Source organism: Chlorocebus sabaeus, chromosome 4 (assembly GCF_047675955.1).
Source record: "Chlorocebus sabaeus isolate Y175 chromosome 4, mChlSab1.0.hap1, whole genome shotgun sequence".
Lineage (NCBI taxonomy): Eukaryota > Metazoa > Chordata > Mammalia > Primates > Cercopithecidae > Chlorocebus > Chlorocebus sabaeus.
In genome coordinates this window covers 87,756,656-87,781,705 of record NC_132907.1, presented here as the reverse complement: position 1 = coordinate 87,781,705, position 25,050 = coordinate 87,756,656, and the positions used below count along the sequence as shown (strand labels likewise).

General features: G+C 43.3%; 2 protein-coding genes across 7 annotated transcripts in view; one reads left to right on the top strand and one right to left on the bottom strand.

Annotated features, from left to right (window-relative positions):
- Positions 1-24,468, bottom strand: part of NSUN2 (NOP2/Sun RNA methyltransferase 2) — a 32,752-nt gene extending 8,284 nt beyond the window's left edge. The window contains exons 1-12 of one of the 2 annotated variants that reach the window (XR_489919.3): positions 24,017-24,242; positions 23,733-23,890; positions 23,005-23,109; positions 16,625-16,730; positions 14,275-14,346; positions 13,077-13,161; positions 11,474-11,666; positions 9,156-9,230; positions 7,951-8,081; positions 3,870-3,943; positions 3,091-3,221; positions 1,949-2,045 (exon numbers count right to left, since the gene is read on the bottom strand). Coding sequence is in view for 1 of the 2 variants with exons in the window: in XM_007961175.3 (XP_007959366.1) it covers positions 1,949-2,045; positions 3,091-3,221; positions 3,870-3,943; positions 7,951-8,081; positions 9,156-9,230; positions 11,474-11,666; positions 13,077-13,161; positions 14,275-14,346; positions 16,625-16,730; positions 23,005-23,109; positions 23,733-23,890; positions 24,017-24,112 (1,323 nt within the window). In the remaining variant the exon portion in view is untranslated. Of the gene's footprint in view, positions 1-1,948; positions 2,046-3,090; positions 3,222-3,869; positions 3,944-7,950; positions 8,082-9,155; positions 9,231-11,473; positions 11,667-13,076; positions 13,162-14,274; positions 14,347-16,624; positions 16,731-23,004; positions 23,110-23,732; positions 23,891-24,016 lie in introns of both variants that reach the window. The other variant, XM_007961175.3, reaches the window with a different exon arrangement.
- Positions 24,445-25,050, top strand: part of SRD5A1 (steroid 5 alpha-reductase 1) — a 36,017-nt gene continuing 35,411 nt past the window's right edge. For all 5 annotated transcript variants that reach the window (XM_007961171.3, XM_073014844.1, XM_007961172.3 and 2 more), the window contains exon 1: positions 24,445-24,997. In XM_007961171.3, the coding sequence (XP_007959362.2) occupies positions 24,693-24,997 (305 nt within the window). In that variant the 5' untranslated portion in view covers positions 24,445-24,692. The remainder of the gene's footprint in view (positions 24,998-25,050) is intronic.

The window sequence follows — 25,050 nt, the reverse complement described above, 5'->3', positions numbered from 1 at the left end:
TCCAAGGAAACACCTGCCAAAGAATGAACTTCTGAATTACGGCCATGGTGTAATTTACATTTGGCTTTGGGAATGAGCAAAATGTTTTACTTTTATTAAAGATCTTTAAAAAATACGTGTCCTTTTTAACAAGTCACAAAATTGATAAAACTCGTAATTCCTCAGTCCCTATGAAGTAAGTTTAAAAAATAGGATTATTTCAGCACAGGCAAGTTCATTTTATTCAGAGCCACAAAGCTACTAAGCAGAGAAGCCGGGAGCATCCCAGGGAACACATTTTATTTCCATGTTAATATAATGTAAAAAAGCAAAAAACAAAACAGATGAACCCCAAGCCTGTGAGCAGGTCAGTGAGGGCACACACCCCTCCCGTCCAACCTTAGTTTCTCCCAGAGGGGCGTTCTTGTTGAGTTCAAGGGCACGTGCTCCCATCTCTGTTCTACCTCAACCACCTCATTTTGGACCTTCAAATACCAAGGTCAGTGTCAGCTTCCCTGGCCTGACTTCTAGCCGAGTGCTCACAGGCCTCAGCACCGCAAAAGATCACGGCGTCCTGACCACGGGGACTCTACCTGCGTTCCCAGTAGGACCAACAGCAGCACAGGCCAGGCTAGCACTAGATCTGTTGAACTAAATGAATAAGAAACTGACATAGTAACAGAAACAGAGAAGTATTCATATTACTTAAATGAGAAAATGACAATAAGTTGTTCTAAAAAGTAAGATTATACATAAGGGACGAACTGAAAAAAATGTCAAAAACCTTTCTACATAAGTATTAACACGTCAGAAACGTCAATGTAATCCCCAATGCAGGCCAACCTAAAGCATGTGTCTCCAGGACAGGCTCCTGTGACCGCACTGTGCTGTGCAGCTGGCAGTCACGAGCCTGTGGGCACTGACCACTTAAAATGTGACAAGTGCAAAGTCTAAAACACAAGCTACTGAAACCTAGTATGAGTGAATGCAAAGTATCTAATACTTTACAATATAATTTCTTAGACTGATTCCATGAAAATAACATTCCATCAGAGTTAAGACACCTTGTGAGACTTTCAGCCTCAAAGTAAAACACTTTCTACCCGGACAGAAAAACCCTGGTGACGGCAGGAGAAGTGCAGTCGCCCTCTTTGCCAGTCTGAGGCTGTATGTTCCAACGTTAATCTGCACAAACTGTGCCCCAGAAAAAGGCTGGAGCTCTTTGTGGAACTGTTTCCTTTTTGTTCCTCCATAGGCTGAGCTTTTTTGTCCTAATTTTCAAGCATGGATTTTAAAAAAATAGAGACTTCCAGACTTTGATTCCAGGTCAGGTTCTATCATCATGGAAGGCAGATTTATGAATAAATAATGCTGGCGTGATACAGATGAGACAGCATGCATTACAAAGGACTGTGTGTTAGGATGAAGGCAACACTCTTTCTTCACCACTCTGCTTCCTGGCCCGCCTTGGAAAGCAACCAGCAGGCAGTTTAGATCCATTGCAAACAGGCCGGACTGCATCTTTCTAGCCAGGTCTGGACAAGGCTGTCACCATTCCTCGCAGCCAAGGTGAACCCGGGCTGGCTTGGGGTCAGCAGAGCTCTGCTATCTGTAATCGGTGAAATGAGCCACTCACAAGGACTGGAGCACAGACATCTGGGGCTTCCGATTCAGAGCTACCGAGCAATTTTTCGTCTTTTCAACTTTTATTAAATAACTGGATTTATAGTGTGGCAGGAATACATTCCCCCAAACACTGACTTCTCCACGTAACTATCACCTATGAGAAATTTCTGCTTTTTGGAAAACTTGATATTTAAATGAATTTCCCCCTCATTCAGGTTCAGCTCTCCTGCTGCCCACAGGAAGAAGCTCTTCTTTCCTCTGCACTTCTACTACACTCCGGCTAGTTTTTGTCTTAAATGTACAAGCTCAAATGTTATGTCATTTTGGAAAAAGAAAAACTCACCTTTGGCTGACGTTTATTCCACGGCATTGAAGATTTTTTCACCAATACTGCCACAAAAAACCCTCCAGTATTCTGATGATGGGGTAATATCCTAAGGCTAAATATATATATATATACAAAATTCACACTTCTGAACCAATCAAAAATGCATTCTTTTACTATTAAGACAAATACTGCAAAGATGATGCAAGAGAAAAACCATGTCTTCAACCCTCACTCATAGAATGGCCAATATGTAAACTTATTATTTTTTTTTTTTTGAGACAAGGTCTGGCTCTGTTGCCTAGGTGGGAGTGCAGTGGCATGATCTCGGCTCACTGTAGCCTCCACCTCCCGAGCTCGGGCGATCCTCCTGCCTCAGCCTCCCAAGGAGCTAGGACTACATACAGACATGCAACACTCTGCCTGGCCAGTTTTTTTTGTTTTTTTTGTTTTTCTCCTGTAGAGATGGGGTCTTGCCACATCGCCCAGGCTGGTGTCAAACTTTTGAGCTCAAGTGATCCACCAGCCTTGGCCTCCCAAAGTGCTGGGGATTACAAGCATGGGCCACTACACCCGGCCCACTTTGTAATCTTTAAAAAGTTCATGAAGGCTGGGCACGGTGGCTCATGCCTGTAATCTCAGCACTTTGGGAGGCCGAAGCAGGCAGATCGCCAGAGGTCGTGAGTTCGAGACCAGCCTGGCCAATGTGGTGAAAATCCGTTTCTAATAAAAATACAAAAATCAGCCAGGCATGGCGGCGGGCACCTGTAATCTCAGCTACTTGGGAGGCTGAGGCACGAGAATTGCTTGAACCCAGGAGGGAGGTTGCAGTGAGCCGAGATCGAGCCACTATACTCCGGCCTGGGTGACAGTCAGACTCTGTCTTACAAAAAAAAAAAAAAGGTTCCTGACGTATTCTAAGCATTACCATTTACATTCCAGCCAATTCCACTATTATTAAATGCTCAATGCCAGCAACTAACAGGCAAGAGAGTCATACTGGCGGGGAAGTTCACACACATGGGGGTGACCCTGGCATAGCCCAAGCCTCACAGCAATGTCACCTGCTGCCTCCAACTCACCCCAACAAGACTCACCAGCTCACCAGGGACGGGGCTTAACCTTCCCCCTCCCCTCACCTGGAGGCCCCACCAACTCACCATCGCTCCAGGTGCATGGCCTGCAGCTTTTCCGGGTCTTTCGGAGGGAACATGGTGGGTCGGATCTGGGTATGTCTGCTGTGAGGAACAGTGTCCCAGTCTGTAAACCACTGCCCATCTTTCGTCATTACCTGCAGAACCACAGGGTACATTCCAGATTACTAGCACTATCCAGCAACAAAAATCACAGGGTAGGAGTGTCCATTCTCTCAAAGGTAACAAATGGTCATTCTCATTTGCTCCAAAGACAGCAAGATTATTTGCCAAGACAAAACAAAACAATCTTTACAGAAAATCCCCAAATTATTAATACATAAATTCTGTTAAAAACAAAGATGAAATACATTTATTCTAAAAACCAGTACAAGCATGATAAAATAACATTTTCCATCCAGTGATTTCTTTTTAAACAAGCCCCAGGCTGTTTCTGGCCTAAAACTGTAATGAATTATTTCATATTGGAAACAAGGCTTGAATCCCAGCCCAATTTAAAAAAACAAATAAATAAATAAATAAATAAAGCAAAGCTACCCTTACAGGAATGAGAGTAAAGGAGTTTATTTTTGTACATGGAGTAAAGAAAACTTTTCCACTGCCAGGAATAAACATGCCACTTGTCATGAAATGTGTCATGAAATAACACTCTGAAATGGATTCTAATTGGCATAGCAGATGTAGTATTTATTCAAGTTACCCATACGTGAATGCTTTGAAACTTGACTCTACTTCGGTGATGCTGCACCTACCCTTTAGAACGAAAGTTCTCGAGGAAAGGTTACCTTCCACTGTGTGATTCCAGGCATCCACTTCAGCCCTGGCAGTTCATCAGACACATCAGCAAGCTCCAAAGCACCTGTGTAGCAAAAGCATGGACGTCTTTTGTATTTCAAAAAAGTATAACATACTATGCCCAGTGAAAAAACCAGACACAGATCACATATTATGATTCCATGTACAGAAAATGTCCAGGGAAGGCAAACCTATCGACAGAAAGTGGATGAGTGGTTGACGTGGCTCGGCTGGAACGGGGAGCAAGTGCTGTTGGGCAGGAAGGGTCTGCTAGGGTGACAGGGATGGCCTAAAGCTGGACTGTGGTAAGGGGCTGCCAACTAGGTAAACTTACTGAAAATCACTGAACCGTACACTTAAAACGAGCGAACGTTACCAATATGTAAATGACACATCTAAGTTGTTCCAACGACAGGGCATTGAGGAGTCCTGCCACGAACGCGAGACTAACTCCACAAGAAGATAACCAGGAGGCTGGGCTGCAGGACGCCTGCTCCATCTCCCCATTCCAGTGCACACCAGGGCGATGTTGTGGGTCTTCATGCAGGCATGTCTAACATCCCAGAGCAATGCTGAAAATGAACTGTGGGAATTTTTAAACCTCAAGTTTGTGGTCCCAGGAAGTTTCCTAAAATTGCCCATCAGAATACAGTCAGCCCAATCTCAAAAACAATGCAATAATAGCTGTGAACACACACTGGCCTTAAGTGTCCATACCAGTGACACAACAAGAAGCTATAAGGTGAGGCCATTACAGGAAACTGGTGAGACCAGCTACTAGCACAGATACTGACGTGACAGCCTCTCAGCAGAGGAAAATTCAACAAATCTCCCAGAAAACACGAAAATGGGACAATGACAAAAACAAAGCAGAAGAATCCCCAAGACGGACAGCGGCAGTAAGAAACCTCTGAAGCAAGCGCTGGACTGACTGCTGCCATCATTTCTGCATTCTCTGGCTTTTAAAAGCTAACACTAAATGACAGTGCAGGCAAACACTGACGGGCTTCTCCATCAAACACTGTCCAGGGGCCTCATAAACGAGCAGGGCAGGCATCAAGTGTTACCTCCCCATCCCAGCACCTGGGTTGGAAGCTGCCAGTGCTGCCCCATGTTGCCCTTTCTCCAGTAAAGCTGTTGAGCACTTTCAGGTGGGGAATGCACGCCACTCCAGTCAAAATCACCAGCAACCACCTACTCTAAGGCTCAGCCAAGGTCTGCTCCTTCCTGGATAGAGCCATATCCACGCACACCGCCTCTGACAGAGGAACGGAAGGAAGCATCTCCAATGTGGTCTGAAGCCCCCCACACGCAGAAAGCTGCATTCACTCAGAAAACCAGCAGTAACATTATAAATACAAGAAAAGGAACCATCTGGCCAGCCTGAAAATCAGACAGACCAATGAAAATCCACAAGCAAGAAAGGCTTCAGATCGGATGAAGACGAACCCATCAGTACCCCAGGACAATCCCACATCTGCTCGTCCCTCCTCACAATCTTGATCACCAGCATTCCCGTTTTCTTTTTCACCCTGCAGCTCTTCCTCACTGCCCCGTGCCTGGGTCACGCTTGCTCACTCTTAACTTTCAAATGCGGTGCACTGTGTGTGAGGTTCTGTCCACTCCTCCCCGACTAGAGATCAGTGGGTTTTCAGGAGAATGATGCTTCCCCACTGCTGCTGCAAAGAGAGACCCATGGGAATGAGAACTAGAACTTGGATTCAACCTGCTTTCAGACGACAACCCCTCACGAAGCCACTCCTTCAAACACTGGCATGTTCAGGAAACAGGAGAGGGTGGCAGAAAGCATCCAGAGCTCCAGGCAAGTAACCCAGTCCTACAGCACAGCCAGCCCAAAGAGCACACAGCATGTTCTCTGAACGGTGACAATTTCGTGGTAATGAGACAGGCAAACGGCAAGTATCTCAAATGTGAGGAAAATAAAGCCTGGTGGACTCAGGTCAGCAAGTCCTGCCTGCAAAGGATGACTCCAGCCACGAGTAAGGACAGGCTTGTGCGGACAAGAGCCTCTCTCGCCTAAGAACTTAGGAGACCTGGCTTTTGGTCCCAGCTACAAGCTTACAACAGAAAAAGGGGAAAAATTAACCACCTAGAGTACTTAACTAGGCAACAGAGACTTAGGAGAGTAGCAAATGCTTAAAGAATCTACAAACATTTTAAGTAAAGCAGCACAAGATGGGCTGTGACCGCTCACCCCAAGTAAAGAAAGCTGCTCACCGAGAAACTGGGAGAAGCTGTCTTTAAAAAAGACAAGGCGCACCAGCAAAGAATGCAGTGAGAACGCCAGGAACTGGGGCTCGCCCTCAAGTCTGAGTTGTAAATGGCAACTAGGCATGCAAATTAATAAATGCAATCCATTTTCTTTCTCAGGGATCTGAAAGCAGACTGTGGCAAGGGAAATAGGAGGTGTTTGTGCTGTTCAAGGTGCCTGGAATCATGGTTTTCTAAATTCCTAGCTAATGAACACAAAAATCTGAGCAGGATTCAACAGTCCTAACAACCGATCCCAAATCACACTTGAAGGAGTAATTTCACTACAACTAAACCATTATGTCCTCCACGCTTCCCTTCACACACCTTTTGAAATAAAGTATCACCAACACCATGGCAATTATGACCATGCAAAACACATCACCCAGAAATGACATCTTTACAGAGGTCTACGTAAGCACAGGAAAATAAACACAACAGTAAATTCCAGCTTAAACGACTGTGGTTGCATCCACAACCAGACCAGCCAGTCACCGAGGCGAGCCTCACTGGAAAGATGGCAGTGGGTGGGCACTGCCCAGGAAATGCCTGTCTCACTGGCTACGCACCAACTGACTTCACACACATGGGTACAGGAAACACGGTAAGTTTGAAATTTCTCATTATTGACTCTAAGGAGAATATGATGGAAAAAGTTAACATTTTGGCAAAACATAAAAGGAGAAATATTTTCTATCAATACACTGTAGAAATACGTTGCTGTTTCAGAATATTGTGTATTATCTGTCGGTCCCTCAGTATAAAACTGTATGAGGTGACCTCACACCCACTAGGATGGCTACTAACAACAAAGAGCCCCAGATAAGAAGTGTCCCTGAATGTGTAGAGAAATTGGAGCCCTTGTGCACTGGGGACAGAAACGTAAAATGATGCAGCCACTGTGAAAAAGAGCATGGTGGGGTCCCCCCAGAATTAAACACAGAATTACTATATGATCCTATGACCCAGCCATTCGACTTCCAGACATCTATCCAAAGAATCATACCCAGGGTCTTGGAGAGAGATCTGTACACCGTGCTCACAGCAGCACTGCTCACAACCGCCAAAAAGTGGAAGAAACCCGGATGTCCATCAACAGACGGATGGGTAAACAAAACACGGTTTACATCAACAACAGAATAGTGCTCAGCCTTCATAAGAAATGCAATTTTGACACACACTACAACACAGGTGAGCCTTGAGGACACTGCAGTCAGTTAAATAAGCCCCCAGTCACGAAGACAAATACAGTATGATTCCGCTTCTGTGAGGTCTAGAGTAGTCAAATTCACACAGACAAAAAATAGAATGGTGGTATGAGGGGCAGGGAAGAGAGACGGCAGCTACGGTTTAAAGGAGTTCAGAGTTTCAGTTTTGCAACGTGAAGATTTCTGGAGATGGATGGTGGTGATGATTAACAATGGGAATATACCTAACGGGACTGAACTGCAGGCTCAAAAATGATTAAGATGGTAAACCTCATGTTATGTCTATTACACCACAATTAAAAATTTTAAAAAAACAGTGATAAGGATCTGACAATTTTTCAAACTTAGGAAAAAATAGCCAAAGCTCCTTTTGTTTCCAAACCTCCAAATTCCAATCAATTCACAAAATACAGCAAATCCACATATCCACGTGTTTTTAACTAGGACATCTCCTTAACCCATAACCATAAGTTAGAGGTTCATCATATAAACAAATTCCCAGGAAAAGGTCTACGTGAATACAAAACACAAAGAAAAATAGTGTTTCTGAAAAGCATATGCTATTAATAAAAGATCCATCAAGTGTGCTTACCTTCACTTTTCTCCAGTAAAGATGCTATGACTGCTTCATCCTCAATAGGGTTTAGCGAACATGTGGAATACACCATCCTTCCACCTTCAGCCAGCTGTTCAGCCCCGCGCGTTGCAATCCGCAGCTGTAAGCTAAGGGGAGATATCAGATGACTGTAAGGCCAAACATATCCATGAAGCACACATATTAGAAGCACCTACTTACGTCACATATTCATTACAAGTTTTTATAACACAATTATACTTTAAAAAAATCTTCTAGGGATCTAAGTGAAGTTAGAGTAAACTTATATGAAGTATTTCATGTTAATAAAAAAATGTATTATATAAATATTCTTACTGGTCTGTTAACCTTTCCCAATATGTCAACCAGCAAAGCATAAAGTTCAGTAACAACAGAATTGAACGTATCAGATGAAATTTCACTATTTAAAAAACCTCCATACTTTCTAAATATGTGGTATTTCTATGAAAAATTGGTATCATACATTCCAGTCCTAACTCTTGTCTCTGTGTCGCAAAACAGTAGACAGTATTTTACGGAGGTGAGGCCTCCTGCTATAACTGGCGGTGGTGGATGCTAATTAGTATTCTTTGGCTCAGGCACAGTACAGCCCTACATGCAAGACCATGGCATTTGTCATGTACAAAGCTCTATAGACAGCATAATCAAAAGTATTTGAAAAAAGTACGTAAAAAATCCCCATAAACAGAAAAACAATACAATATACCAAACATTAACAGACATGATCATTGTGTTATGAGATTTCTCTTTAAGAATGTTCCAAATGTTCTTCAATGAAGAGTTCCCCATCATAAAAAACCAACCGAAAAATACTTCTAAGAGATCAAAATGTCTCTTAGCAAAACAATGATACAAGAGAACAAAAACAGAGAGTAAAGATTAGTAACACATACATCAAGAGATAAATGGTCATTTCATGGAAAAATACATGTTTGACCTGTTGCAGGAAATTTTTACAGAAGGCAATTTTCATCAACATGTTATCTGAAAGGTCTACAATGTGCAGTTACTGCTCCTGAAAGGTTTTCAAATAACTTCTGATCAAACTGCTGAAGGTGGCCATTGCCCATCCTCTGATGCTTACAGCTCTATAATCAAAGATTGGATGCTCAGTTGCATAACAATAAATCTGTGCTAATCTACTTGTCACACGGCGTCAGCAGTGATGAAGTTTTACTCACCCATGTAGCTGCAAGCTATTTAAGGTGGTCCACTTTTTCCACACATCAATGTTTTTTCTCATAGTGCCGTCTCCACTGGAAAAAAAGGTATTTAAGAGTGTAAAGCTCCCTACAGGTGGATGACTGCACTTTAAAAGATAGGTCACATTCAAGCTAAGTGACAAAACAAGCATTACACATATCAATTAGGAAACAATCTCCATTTTCACCAACTACAATTAACTTTCCGTTTTTGTTTTCGGGATTTTCTAATGTATTATACTTTTAAATTATACCTCAATTTTCAAACAGAAAATAATGGATTTGAACAGCAAATTCCTTTCACTATCTAAAGAGATATTAATGTGCTTCCATTTGGAAAAAATACTAGGCAAGACTAATTTGCAGACCTAGGACACAGTCCCTAAAATACTATTGAAAACCTCAGTTAATCAACAACGATATTTTAATCCGAATGACATGAATAATGACTAATAAGAAATTTTCCACAGTTAGGCTAATATATTAGTTAAATTTTTCCTACCATCACAGTTAAACATTTCTGACTTTCTACTTTTATTTAATGGAAGTTATTTTCACGTTTTTGTTAATGGAAGTTACTTCCATGTGTATTTCATAATAAAGACTGGATTTGTTACTTTCTGTGCCTAATTTTATCTATCCTGTTTCCCCAGAAGGTAACGCGTTTCTGCTGGCTTCCTCTGTAAATGCTGATTTTCCTTGGTGGTCTAGCCCCGTGTACAGGAGGGACTAGGTCTGCAGGATGGAAGTGTCCCATGAGATGTACTCCCCATTTTACAATGGCATTCCTGGCTGTACACTAGTGGCTTGCATGGTAGAAATCCCACCACAATTTCAGAAATTTCCCCAGCTTGCAACCTCTTGCTCATAAGGTCACTGTGTTCTCAGATCTCAGAATATGATACAAGGAACGAGTTTATCTTTCTGATCAAAAAACAGGTGTGGGAAAACATGAGACCCAAAGGAATACTGAAAAATTGCAACCTAGGGGAAATAAAACTTCAGTTCATGACCTATTTTAAATTTTACTTTCAAGAGGACTTTTTCCAGATATTTTAACACTCGGCTATATTCAGAGCCACCAGCTGCAAGTTTCATACTGAGTTCTGCCATGAGCAGTAACTCTGCCACTTACTGAAACAAAATGGCATTCTTCCATAATGTGGTATCGTATTTAAACCTTGCATTCTGTGCTAACAAGTTTTGTGGCAGCTTTTGGACTCTGGTCTTGACAAACTTATGTCATTCAGAAGGCATTATCACTTGGGATCATCATCTGTGCACCTCCTATGGGAACGGAACAGATGACGTCTTTACTTGTGTTTCTTCCCTTTTAAAAAAAACTGTTACTCAGTTATACCATGAGTATTATTTTATAATAATAAACTAAATAAACTATTTTAGTTTATTAATAAAACTAGCTTAATAAATAATAAACTATTTTATAAATATAAACTAAATATCTAAAATGTTGACGTATTATCTCAAGAAAGGTATACATACACAAGTAAAATGAATTTCTTAAGGGCTTGAACTCCAAAATGTCTTTTTTTTTTCTTTCTTTCTTTTTTTTTTTTTAAGATGGGGTCTCTCACTCTGTCGCCCAGGCTGGAGTGGTGGCACCATCTTGGCTCACTGCAAGCTCCACCTCCTGGGTTCACACCTCAGCCTCCCGAGTAGCTGGGACTACAGGCACCCACCACCACACCCGGCTAATTTTCTGTATTTTGTTGAGACCGGATTTCACCGTCTTAGCCAGGATGGTCTCGATCTCCTGACCTCGTGATCCACCTGCCTCGGCCTCCCAAAGTGCTGGGATTACAGGCGTGAGCCACTGCACCCTGCTCGAAATTTCTCTCATTGAACTAAATACCATAAAATCCAATGTGACTGCATATTATTCTATGACAAAGTTTTTTTTATATACTGTACTCATTGGAAGAACTAATACAAAATAGTTGGGGTGCACAAATTGTTCTAAGCAATAACATCCCAAAACACACCACAATGAGTCTAAGATTCTATTTTCCTCTTAGGTGTTTTCTCAGTTGTTTTTTTTCTCTTTATCTTTCTGCAGGCTATCGCAACCACCCCTTTCTGTTCTTTATCCAGCATCTGCTGTGCTGCTTCTCATTAAGACTCTACGTGTCCATCTTTTGGTTTTGGCTCACGCTATTTTTCTCCTCACCCCAAGACTCACGTACAAATGTGTCATGTTCATGCACAACTTCATTTTAGTCTCTATTTGACTTGATTTCTTTAGTGGATTTGGGCTTTCTGGCCAATAAGAGAAATACCTGCAAGGGACATCACATAAAATTCGATCATAGAAGAGGATCTCTTTCCTGCCGTCCACATCTATCTGGAGCCTGGGTATGCTGGAGGCATCATGGTTGACCACCATGATGCAGGGGCTGCTCAGCCTCTTGGCTTGATGGACGAGCAGGTAGCAGCGCTTGTTGTCCACATCATTAGCAATAACAAATCCCTCTGGAGGCACAGAATTGCAGTGTCAGGTGAAACAGAGCCTAATGGAGTCACATCCTGAAATATGTGACCTCTAAAGGTCAGCCAGTGAGAAGCAGCAATCCACCAAACTTAAGACCCACAGTCAAGGTTTTCTAGAATTATGTTAAGTGGTTCAAAAAAACGAACCAGGTGGCTCTGGATGGATTTTATGGACACTCGAATTTTAATTTTGAAAGCCTCAGAAGTCATCTATTCAACAATTATTCACTTGTGCCAATTACCACGCCAAAAATGTCTTTTCTATTATTAGTAACAATTAATTACCAAAAAAAGATGAGAAACAACAAAATCACCTTACAAATGTTTTAAAATCCTGAACATGAGCCGGGACTCTGCTCTGAGTGTGAGTCAGGCTCCCAGGGTGGGGCCCCGAGCACCTGAACGCGGAAGCTCTTCCTGGGAGGCTCTGCAGGCTGAGAATTCTACTGGGTGTGCCTCTGCTCATTTCTGGTTCTTCTCACACCCCCAGCAAAAAGGCAAATATACCGACAACATTTATCATCAAAGCCACTCTTCAAAACAGTATAAAACGCAAAACATCCACAAAACAAAGAGGAAAACCTGCTGCTGCTGGGACACCAAGGCTCTTTACTGCCAATGTGGAGAAAATAACTAAAAACAGGGAAAAGTGAAGCAGGTTTTTTAGCCAAGGCATTATCTTTAAATAACGTAAAAAAGAAGACTTCAAAAAACAGACCTAACAAATATGCCTATTAAAACAGAACTAGAGAAGTTTGCCTGAACAAAGGTAGGACGAGAAGAAAGCTGACTCTAAAACATCACGAGAGGTATTTGTTTCCACTCAATAGAAAGGGGCGCGGTGTCACTGTAACAGCTGCCATTTCCTGAGCACCTGGCAAGCTACATACTGATGCATCCCATTTCATATAGGATGTCTAACACTGTAAGTAACTTGCCGATTGGGATTTGAACCCAGGGAGTCTGACAGTAGCTTTCAACAACTACACACTACCACCCTTAATGTAAGGCAGTAAGTAATAATAATAACAATAATAGTAATAGTAATAACAATGAGCAAAGGTGGGGGAAGGGGGAAGTTGTTACTAAGAATTCAAAGAGGGAAATCTATCTTCCATAAGGAGGCTTGATAAAGAAACACCATTTGCTTTTATAGAAAACACACATAATTCTGAAATAAAGCTCCCCCAAGGCATGAGTGTGTTGGTTTGAGTACTACTGACGGTGGCAGGCAAGATGCCCAGTTCTACTTCCGGTAGACAGAAAACACATCTATCTGCTTGTCACAGGAGACTTTAGGGCCAAATGAGCAGGCAAAGTTAGAGTCTTTTCCTTGTCTACAATCTGCCAAAGTGGCATTCCTACCCTTCTGAACACAAGTCCAATGCATACCTGGAAAGGGGACATTCATGTCGGCATGTAGCATTTCAATTAACTGTGTGGTCTTTGAGCCAGGTGCTGCACACATATCTAAGATCTATTAACAAAGCAAGAAACTGTTTCATGTTTTTAAAAAACCAAATATTCTACATTTAATTTAAAGCAATTCTAGCTTTTCAATTTCTATTCCCAGATCTAAATATACTTCCTTACAGAGTCTACAGAATGACATATTTTACTTTTAGGGATTCCATAATATACACTGCCCCAAAATCACAGAATGATATAGGTCCAGTCTCCAAAGAGGATGGGAGCAGAATGGAACTAGAAGCCAGTGAGACTAAACATAGAGATGAACGAGTAAGAATCATGAGAATATAATGCTAAGGAACAGAGCTACCTAGGCTCAAATCTCAGCTCAGCCACTTATCAGCTCCGTAACATCAGGTCAATTACTTCTCCTTGCTTCCTTTTCCTCATCTGGAAAAATGGAAATGGTGACAGTATCCGCCCTTGGATGGTTGTGTGAATGATAAAGCAAACTAATTCACCTAAAGAGCACAGAGCAAGGCCAGAGGCAGTGGCTCATGCCTGTAATCCCAGCACTTTGGGAGGCTTAGGCAGGCGGATTACCTGAGGTCGGGAGTTAGAGATCAGCCTGACCAACATGGAGAAACCCGTCTCTACTAAAAATACAAAATTAGCCGGGTGTGGTGGCGCGCACCTGTAATCCCGGCTACTCGGGAGACTGAGGCAGAATTGCTTGAACTCGGAAGGCGGAGGTTGTGGTGAGCCAAGATTGCGCCATCGCACTCCAGCCTGGACAACGAGAGTGAAACTTTGTCTCAAAAAAAAAAAAAAAAAGGAAAGAAAAAAGAGCACCGAGCGATGCTTGCCATACGATGACCTCTTGATACATGTTCACTATCATTTTCAACCTAATTTAGCCAATCACCATCACCGAAGACAATCCATATAGTAAACAAATCAATAAAACTAAAGGGGAGAAAATAGTTTTCTAAACCATAAAAATTAAGTAGGACAAAAACGAAAAAAAAGAAACTAAGATATGTACATATCATTCTTTATCCAAAGTGAAAAGGAGAAAAAAAGGACTAATTATATTAAGAAAAAATGGTTTCAACAAAACAAACAGGCATGACACTGTTAACAAGCTGCCGCCCACACGTTTCTAGTTGCTGTGCGCTACCTTATGATGAGGCCGGACGTTGAGGAGTAGTGGTGGGATCATGCTAACAGCTTCTTGACGACTGATATTTCCCTTGAGGAAAAAAAAGGTAGCAGCAATTACACAAACAAACAAACAAAAAATGCAGAGAATTTCAATCTTTGTCATTGTTTCAAAGGCAACAGGAAAACAGCACAAAATGTTACATAGAACAAGAGAACTCGTACTATCGCACAGAACACTAAATGAGGATGGACCTGTATACTAGTGGACACATGGTAGCTATACCATTCAAGTATTAGAAATTCAGGTAAAATACCAACTTTTATGAAAGAAAAGGGACTTGAAGCTTACAGAATCCCAACTCCCCGTCACAGGAGAGCACAGAAGCTACAGGGGCAGCTCTCAAAGACAGAAATGCTATTAAATATTTAAACAAAAACCTTCGATAGCAGACAGCATCCACTTAGGACAGAAAGTGACTGTCAGATGGTTTTTCCCTCTTGCCTAAAATTCTGTTTCTTAGTCCTCCACTATTTCCAGACATAGCCCATGTCTACTTTCTATTTCTCACAACTACCCTTCAAAGAGATGAAGACATCAACCACTGCTTCCATCTTTCCATCTTTAGAGCATCAATATCTAAAATCCCTCACCACAGTCCCTGCCCCCCATCTTCTCCAGTGGGCCAGGATATCTGTTACAAGGCAGAACTGCTCAGGTGCAGACAAAATCCTCCTGCCCTGGCTCAGCACTAGCCTCAACCACACCTCTATTTTAACCACCTTGAAGCTAAGGCTTTGCTCCATCACAACCCTACAAAAGCTGGGCCTTCTGGAAATGAACAGCCACCCAGGCAGCCATCACTCAGGCTGTGACTGTCAATACAGGCTTTCACACTGATGGCTGCTAATTTTCACCTCATGGGTTTCTGGCCAGCATGAGTCTGTAATGACTCACTCACTAGGCACACTGATTCCAAGCTTCTGAGTTATGCGTGTGATCCCGACATGGTGGCCTTCTGTTTCCATCCAAGGTTTAAATTAAAGCATTAAGAAAGACGGGGACATCCCGGCAGACAGTCACCGGATTCATGATCACCCCGTGTAGACGTTTCGTGGCCAGCTTTTCATAACCCAGAGGTTACTGCCATTCATCTCAAGAACTCTCATCACGCTGACTCCTAATCAAAAACCTTCACTAGTTCCCTCCATCTGCTACCCACACTAAATTCCCATCTCCTCCATCTTCCAAACATGCCAAAACCTGGCTCTTCCAACCTATCCATGTGTATCACACCCCACAAACCCCCTGCTCTCTTCCAAGTGCAAACCTGGGCTGTTCTCTAGCAGCTTACTGATCTTTACTTGGCCTTCCATCTACATTAAAAGTTGAGCAAGAGAATCCTCTCCTGCACTGGTCTCAAGTATGGAACGCGGTGTGTGGCAGCACTTAGTTCCGGGTTCTTGTTACTATTCAGGAAGGAAAAGCCGGGCAGACACAAGCCCAGTTTAGCCGGTTACCTAAATGACAGAAAGCCAAAGTGACAAAGAACCATAATCTGGCGACACACAGATTTACTAGAAAGTAGTAGTTTAGAAAATAGGAAGGAAGAAGCCTCTGATTTTAAATGTGAGAGTAAGAATTCCAAAAAAAACAAACAAATACCCAAACTTTACGGGCATTCATTGAATTATTTACTACAAGAGCAAATAGCTGTTTTGCCGGGGATGGTCTGACGCTAAAGGTAAAAATCTCAGCACCTGAACTGCACTCAAGGAATGTGGGTGGCAACAGAGAATGTGAAGACAGAGGCCGTCCTGTGAGGACCAAAGCTCGGCTTAGGTGTTTTGTGGTTCTTAGGTGTTTTGCGGTTACCAAGAAGAATGTGTGCTAAGAAAAAATACATAGTACAAAAAGTAAAAGCAAAAGCTTCATTTTTAGTAAAATAGATTGATTTTAAAAAACAAAACCAAAAACGTATTCCCCACCAAGATGGCCTTAAAAATATATTACTTTTTATGGACAACAGGCATCTGAAATGTGAACCTAAGAAGGAAATGACAGTGCAGTGCTCACCCCAACCCTACAGCCATTCCCAACCCTAGAGCCATCCAAATACATGAGCAAGAGGAAACAAGAAGTTAACTAGCTGGGATTGATATCCTTACCAAATTTCACGATTAGATAAATCAAACAAGGCAACGGATATACAAATAGTCAGAAATCACAGGTGGTGCAAGCACTGCAGATATCTTTACTGTGATGTCCACCTATTGCTTCTAGTGACAAGAACCTAAAAACAGAACTATGCTACATCTATGCATTCACAGCTTTAAGGAAACTAGCAAATCTAAAGAAATCAACTTACAGATTCAGTTTCACTAACTAGAAACTGATGAAACTTTTCCAACTGTGGCGATTTTCTCAAGATTTTTCGACTTAAATTTGTGTGCCAGGCAAGTTCTTCGGGATACCTGACCAAAAAGGAAGCAAAACATTTATGGATTATAAACAGTGAAGTCCTCTGTTGACAACTTTGTGCTTCTATCAGTCACATGCCAAAAGAGACTTCAAATGTTGTTCTCCCTGTTCCTATTCACAATCCTCTAAGGACAGTCAGCAACATTCAGAGATGTCCCTGTAGGCATAAGGAACATGGCTCTAGCTACACCATGTGCCAATCAGAAACAGGAGTCATGGGGGATTATAAGATATATGCATATTACTGCAAAATTATAATGATGAAACGTTCAAGATCAGATGGAAAGTGGACACTCCTCTGCTCTTGACCAGTATAAGGTAACAACAGTAAGGTCATCAGAAAAAAAAGATACAAGATGACTTACTTAATGTGCAGATCGCACAGAATCAAAATGATGCAGTGTCAGAGTGTTCCACAAACATCTGATTAGAGTTTTTTTAAAATATATTTTTCATTATTTCTAATACCAGTTCAATAATGTACTAAAATATTTTACATACCAAAAAAATCCCTACCTTGGAAACCACTAATGTATTAATTTGAGCTCCTAGGCTGTTACCTATATATAATTAAGAATAAAGCATTTCCTGCCATCATTTCTGTGAATATATTTGAACTTTCTATAAATGATGACATCAATGTTTTTATTATTATTATTACTTTTTTTAATTGGGGGAGAAATGGGGGATACTAAAGACATTGTCCTTTTCTTTTTTGAGACAGTCTCACTCTCTCACCTAGGCTGGTGTTATCTCAGCTCACTGCAACTTCTGCCTCCCAGATTCAAGCAATTCTCATGCCTCAGCCAGCCACCTGAGTAGCTGGGATCACAGATGTGTATTTTCAGTAGAGATGGGGTTTTGCCGTGTTGGCCAGGTTGGTCTCCAACTCCTGGCCTCAAGTAATGTGCCCACATCAGCCTCCCAAAGTGTTGGGATCACAGCGTGAGCCACTGTACCCAGCGGGGATGTGCTTTTAAACTTGGCCTGCACCTACACAGGAATCTGCACGGTACGAACGAGCACACTGATGTCACACCGCACCATGCTCAATCCAGTGCCAAACCAAGTGTAACATGTCACGTGGCCATAAATCTTACTACAGTTTCAGCAATTCTCACTAAATCTGAGATGCAGTAATACACTCAATGTAACAATGCGGGCTCACAATGTTTCCATGTGTCAAACTGTAGCCAGAGTGAAAACGATGAAAATCAGATTGGAACGTTTGGAAAACACAAACATATTTGACTGCTTTTAAACTTTGAATTATCTGATGGAAACAAACTCGGAACTTAAAAGTCTAAGACACTGCTCAAGTCCTAATATTACAAGATATTTCTGAAAAGCATTTTCTACCAAATAATGAAGATGTAACTGGCTGAATCTGTCCACGGCCACCCTCCAAAGGTCCCCGGTGCCTTGATTCTATCTCATATAGCCCAGTTCCCTCCTCGATGTTTAATGTGTTTCAAAACTATAAAGCCAAAATAAAATCATATTCGTAAGGCAATTTAAAAAAAGAATTGTTTTAAATAATCTTTTGGACTCATTAGAGGCGAAATAGTAGGTTACATGCAAATTTGGCATTTGCTGTCGTATTGGGCAAATATCTGCTGTGCCACTATAACCTCTATTTGCAAACAGCCGAATGCCAGCTCATACAGTATCTAGTCTTCCTGAACTTGTCTGTGTCAAAGCTAGTATGATCATGTAAGTTATTACCTTACCAAACCACCAAAATATCAATATGAACACCACATGCCATTTAGATTTATTGTAAAGAGCTGAATTTTCATTTTTAAATATAGATAAGCAGTCTAGACACACTTTGAACAAATATACCCTTACATGTCTTATTCGTCAAATTTCTGATAGTCAAAATGTAAATGTACTACAACAAGATCAAAATTTTACAGTATTTATAATTGTGAAGGCTGCTGATCTTATGAATGGAAAGCAGCCTCAGGAACTCTTTAATAGTTAAATGCAAATAAGAAACTAACAGATAAATGTACGTTTCCTCTGGGTACAGAGAACAGCCTGGGCAACAAAGCGAGGCACTGTTTCTACAAGAAATTTTTTTAAATTATGTTTCTTATATAGCTTGAGGAACAGCATCATCTTTTTATGAGCCAAAAAAAAGGTTTATCGAATCTTTGTATAGATTTTAACATCAAACAAAATGATCTTAAAGAGGTATATTTTTTAGTTACTTAATTCAAATTTAGTTCGTATCTTTTAAGAAAAAATCTTATTTGGGCCTTTTAAAGGATAAATTAAAAGAACCACTGTCATCTTTGCACGTCAACAATTCTCAAGTGGTAAGAACTCTGTAAATATATACAACACCTATGAAAACCATCCTCAATCTAGACATTAAAAAGCACATAAATATGCCAGGTGCAATGGCTCATGCCTATAATACCAGCACTTTGGGAGACCAAGGTGGGTGCATCACTTGAAGTCAGGAGTTCAAGAGCAGCCTGTCCAACATGGCAAAACCCCATCTCTACATAAAATATGAAAAAACAGCTGGGTGTGGTGACATGGGCCTGTAATCCCAGCTACTTGGGACGCTGAGGTGGGAGGATCACCTGAGCCCAGGAGGTGGAGGTTTGCAGTGAGCTGAGATTATGCTACTGCACTCCAACCTGGGCGACAGAGACCCATCTCAAAAAATAAATAAATACATATACAGCACATAAATAGAATGACAATAAGATGCACTCTGAACAATTGGTTGTCAAAACAATGCTTTTTTAATGCTTTCGGATAATTTCTCATTGTTCTGAGTCTACGAATATAAGAAAAAAAATGAAATTGGCCCAAGCTATGGTACTATACACAACTTTCCTTCTAGAAAACGTAGTTCCAAAAAACACTTTCCTAAATTATATTTCACTATGTACCAGAGGACTGGGAAGAGTATTACATGATCTATTTCTGCATCTTGAGCAATACAGAAAACTACCAGAAGTCCTGAAGAGCTTCTGCTTTACTTGCTTGCTGAGAGATTTAGTATCCTCAAACTGACAGGTGAATTTGAATAAATAAATGTTCAGAGAATAAAGCTGCCAAGAAACTGGCATTGGCCAGGAATGGTGGCTCACGTCTGTAATCCCAGCACTTTGGGAAACCAAGGCAGGAGGATCGCTTGAGCCCTGGAATTCAAGACCAGCCTGGGCAACACGGTGAAACTCCATCTCTAGAAAAAATAAACAGATTAGCCAGGCATGGTGGCATGCACCTGTAGTCTGAGCTACTCGGGAGGCTGAGGTGGGAGGATCGCTTGAGCCTGGGAGGTCAAGGCTGCAGTGAACCGTCATGACATCACTGCACTCCAGCCTGGGTGACAGAGTGAGACCCTGTCTCAAAATAAAATACAGAAACCATCATTGATACATTATCATTGGAAATTTATTGATACATACATTAATACATACATTACTTGGAAAAAGCCAAGTATTAGAAACCCAAATCATACAATGTTTTGTTCATACCCTTCAGCTGTGCGTTCAGAAAATTAAAGCAAACAAACACATAACTGGCTGTTGGCAGAAAGCGATTCACTTTCATTCTTCAACTACAGACAACCTGCAGATTCTAAGAGTTTGGTAATTACCTTGTCACATACCCAGACACGTTGTTCAACAAACAAGGTGGAAAAGCAGCTATTAAATGTTAAAAGGGCTGATCCAATCAAAGTTTAACTGTAGTTTGCAGAGAGTAATAAAAAACTAGCAAGGCTTATTAACATCGCATGGTTTCTCCTAGTTTGCTGGAGCCTGCAGAAGAAAACGCCCACATTGACGTGCCTTGAGAACACACCTCTTCCCTACAGACGCATGCTGAAACCCTCCTCCTGGACAGGAACTTCATCTTAAAAGCATTTCTTACCCCATCTCTGTGCTTCTAAACACAAGGTTTTAGAAACAAACGTTTCCAGGTGATTGTGTGAAGCAGCACATACATCCATCACTGCTAAAAATACAAACATGCCCAAGGAGAATCATAATCCTGTCTTCTTAAAATATTTTATATGGTTTGGCTCTGTGTTCCCACCCCAATTTCACCTTGAATTGTAATATTCCCCAGTGTCAAGAGCAAGGCCAGGTGGAGATAATTAAATCACGGGGGCAGTTTCCCTCACGTTGTGAGGCTGCAGTGAACCGTCACTCTCACGACAGTGAGTTTGTTTTCAGGGGGTGATCTGATGGTTTATAAAGGGCTTCTTCCTTTGCTCAGCACTCATTCTCTCTCCTGCCACCCTGTGAAGAGAGACCTTCCACCATGATTTTAAGGTTCCTGAGGAGTCCCCAGCCATGTGGAAATGCGAGTCAATTAAGCCTCTTTCCTTTATATACACATTACTCGGGTATGTCCTTATAACAGCATGAAAACGGACTACTACAGTATCAGACCTCTACTCCAAGCAGAACATAATCAGTGTCGTCAATGTAATCTTCAAACGACTTGAGAAAAGTCTACAACCTAGTTACTAGTTACTAGGAGGAAGAAAAGCTTGATCTCATGAAGGCTACCTCTTCTCAGCAATGCCATAACTAGAGGCTGAAAAATATCTACCCTTTCCACTGACCTCACTACAGTGGACAATTAGTGACCACTAACAGCAACCTAGCACCTGAATCATTTTCCTACACTGTACCCTTCAAGCTTTTAAAAATCTGAGATGTGGCATATCTACTATTTTTTCCTTTTCTGAGATGGGGTCTGGCTCTGTGGCCCAGGCCGGAGTGCAGTGGCATGATCTTGGCTCACTGCAACCTCCACCTCCTGGGTTCAAGTGATTCTCATGCCTCAGTTTCCCTAGTGGCTGGGATTGTAGGTGTGTGCCACCATGACGGTCAAATTTTTGTATTTTTAGTAGAGACAGGGTTTCACGATGTTGGTCATATTTATTCCTATATCCCAGAAATACATTCCATGATGGTGATATTTGGTCTTGATACTGGTTGAATATTGACTTAATGTTTGGCCAGTCAGTATTCACTGTGAATGTATAAGCTTATCTGTGATAGACAATGAAAATCCAAATAGCCAATGAAAGAAAAGCAAGCAAATCTGTACCCCACGATTAATGAAAATCTGACTTTGATTTGCGAACACTAAAGGTTATCTTGAAAGGAAAGATAACACTACGTACTGGAGGAGTCAAAACTTCAAAAGTTGATGCAAAACACTTAATTCGGCAGGGCACAGTGGCTCACGCCTGTAATCCCAGCACTTTGGGAGGCCGAGGTGGGTGGGTCATGAGGTCAGGAGATCGAGACCATCCTGGCTAACATGGTGAAACCCCGTCTCTACTAAAAATACAAAAAATGAGCCTGGTGTGGTGGCGGGCGCCTGTAGTCCCAGCTACTCAGGAGGCTGAGGCAGGAGAATGGCATGAACCCGGGAGGTGGAACTTGCAGTGAGCCAAGATCATGCCACTGTACTCCAACCTAGGCGACAGAGTGAGACTCCATCTCAAAACAAACAAACAAGGCTTAATTCACCTTTTCGTGCATTACTTTTCTTTTCTGAGAACTCAATACTTCAAAGTTAATAATACCGGCTTTTCCACTTACAAGTTAACCGAAGGACTGGCGCCTCCGGAGTTCTCCAAGCATCTTTACAAGATGCTGTCAGCACAAGGGATCACCTTCACACAACTGAGACTAGAACTGAACCATGAGGAATAAGTAACCCAGAGGGCACCTGCAGGACAAGTCAAGAAAGAGGTGGCTCCCGGAGTAGTAGTACGCATGGGTGCCAAGACTCGGAAATGCTACACTGGCTGGTGCAGTCTGTACTGGGAAGTACCAGGAGACAACCTGACAGCAGACAGGACAGCAGACAGCAACCTGTCTGTAATGGAAAACACTGAGAGACCACCTACCAGGAGACTGCTGTCAAGCTAAGTCTGTCCTTTCTCTGAAGGCAAAGAAGCCACTCTGCAACAGTTCTGATGAGAAAACAAGGGCTGTAACATGGAGCTGGCAGAAGTGGTGACATAAAGGAAGAGGTTGGATGTACTAGGAAGAGTTGGCTGAACTCAGTGACTCACAAAGCTGCAAATCGCCTGAAAACTTGGATACCAATGTAATGTTGATAGAAGCACCAGGTACTAAAACATTAGGATGTTTGCCAAGTATACCCAGGCTCTTTCATGTTAACAGCAAATGCAGTACCAAGAAATATAATTCAAGTGATAGAGATTAATATCCCAAGCAAATAATCGGCATGAAGCATTGTGGTACCTACCAACTCAGTGGCTGTGGAACTTCAACTTTCTGACCGTCCACCTCCAGGTCCTCCAATTCCTTAAAATATTTGTTCTTTAAGCAATGGAGAATCTCTTTTGCATGGCTATTGAAAAACAAGAAAGTTTCAAATTGATCTGGAAAGCTAAGCTAATACATTGTATCTTTTTAAATTTAAGACTGCAAGTATTTTAAAACTAAAACCAACTTTTGCATGGAGAATACACATTCTTCAGTCACTACTTTTACACTGTATCCCTTCAAAATTTAAGCAATCCACACTGTTTGATCCCTAAAAGCAACACTGCATTCCTTCTCTCCTAAGTATACCTACAGTTTTAGTTTTACTTGCGACTCATTTAGACAGATGTAACTACAAAGATGGCGGGGGGCGGGGCCGGAGGGGGGAAGGACCAAGGGATTTTATGCATTCTCTATAAATTCTCTTACGTTCCAAAAGGTAAGACCCTCAGCTTCCCTCCTGGAAGATTCCCCAGGAACCGAATCTTCCTCAGATCCCATTTTCATTTCCTCTTCTAACCTTGCACCTGCAATACCTCCGTGACCATTTCATTGGACCCTGTGCTCCCACCTCAATGCTTCCTGAATCCAAACCGCTGAAACGCCACGGTTCTCTGGCATTGTAACACTTGTTGGAGAAAACACCATCGCCTTTAACCGCCAGCATCCTGGCCCCAACTCCCAAAAAATCAGGCACTGCCCCCCTACCTTTTGTAACCAGTAATTCTTAAAGTGGCCGGGAGGGGCTCCCTGAGAGCGTCCATGAACTGGCCCCACTCGCCCTCGGGCACGATCTTGAGTTCCTGGTAGTAGTGCTCGAACAGCTTGTTCTCCTTGACGATCTCGGGGTAGCCTCCTTCCCAGCCCTGAGAAAGGAAAGCGACGTCTACCCCGAGGCCCGAGGAGCTGCCCCTCGCCGCCGCTTCGGAGGCCTCGGGGTCCGGGAGGCCCACGAGGAGCCCCTGGCCCGCCCGCCGGGTCCCGACTCCTACCGCCTCGCCGCGCTTTCCACCGCCCTCGGCGCCATCCTCCGCATCCTCTGGCCGCTGCTGTTGCTGGAGCCGCCGGCCCCGCGACCGCCGCCCCATGGCCCACGCGGCCGCACACGCAGCACGCAAAAACCTGCCGGCCACGGCCAGACCTCAAGCCCTACAGCACCCGGGACTTCCGGCCGGAAACCAAGGCCCCACGTGTCCGGGCCTGGTCCTTTCGGGGGCCTTTGGGGACCGTCCAAGAATAAGCCTAAAGCGCACAACCCGTCTTCCCTAAAAGCAGCGAGAGAGGGAAAACCGCGGACAGCTCTGAGGCGGAAAAAGGCTCCAGGAAGCAGCCATGAAGGCGTCTCCAAGCGAAGCGCCCGGGTTTCCCACGCGGTCTCAGGGACCTCCGCGGACAGCCTGAGGCCGCCCGTCCGCAGAGCGGCGCCGGGTTACGGCGGCCCGGCGTGGGCGGGGCGCTTGCAGGTCCCTCCCTGCGCAGGTGCTCGCCCCGCCCCCGGGGCCGCGCCCACAGCCCCGGCTGCCCTGGAGAAGCCTGGATTGAGAACCCTGTCTGCAGTGTCCCGGCAGTGCCGAACTCGGGTAGCCGCCCGTCCCGCCCCCGCGCCGCCGCCTTATATGTTGCCTGCCGCGGCCTCTGGGGCATGGAGCACGCTGCCCAGCCCCGGCGATGGCGACGGCGGTGGCGGAGGAGCGCCTGCTGGCCGAGGAGCGCATGCTGGCCGCGCTCGCCTACCTGCAGTGCGCCGTGGGCTGCGCGGTCTTAGCGCGGAATCGTGAGACGAACTTGGCGTACGGCCGCCACGCGTCGCCCAGCTTTAGGGTCCGAGTGCCGGCGCGGGCCGCCTGGGTGGTACAGGAGCTGCCCTCGCTGGCTCTGCCGCTCTACCAGTACGCCAGCGAGTCCGCCCCGCGCCTCCGCAGCGCGCCCAACTGCATCCTCCTGGCCATGTTCCTCGTCCACTACGGGCATCGGTAACGTCCCCGGCCCCCAACCCCCGGCCCGGCGTCCTCTCCGACCCTCCCCT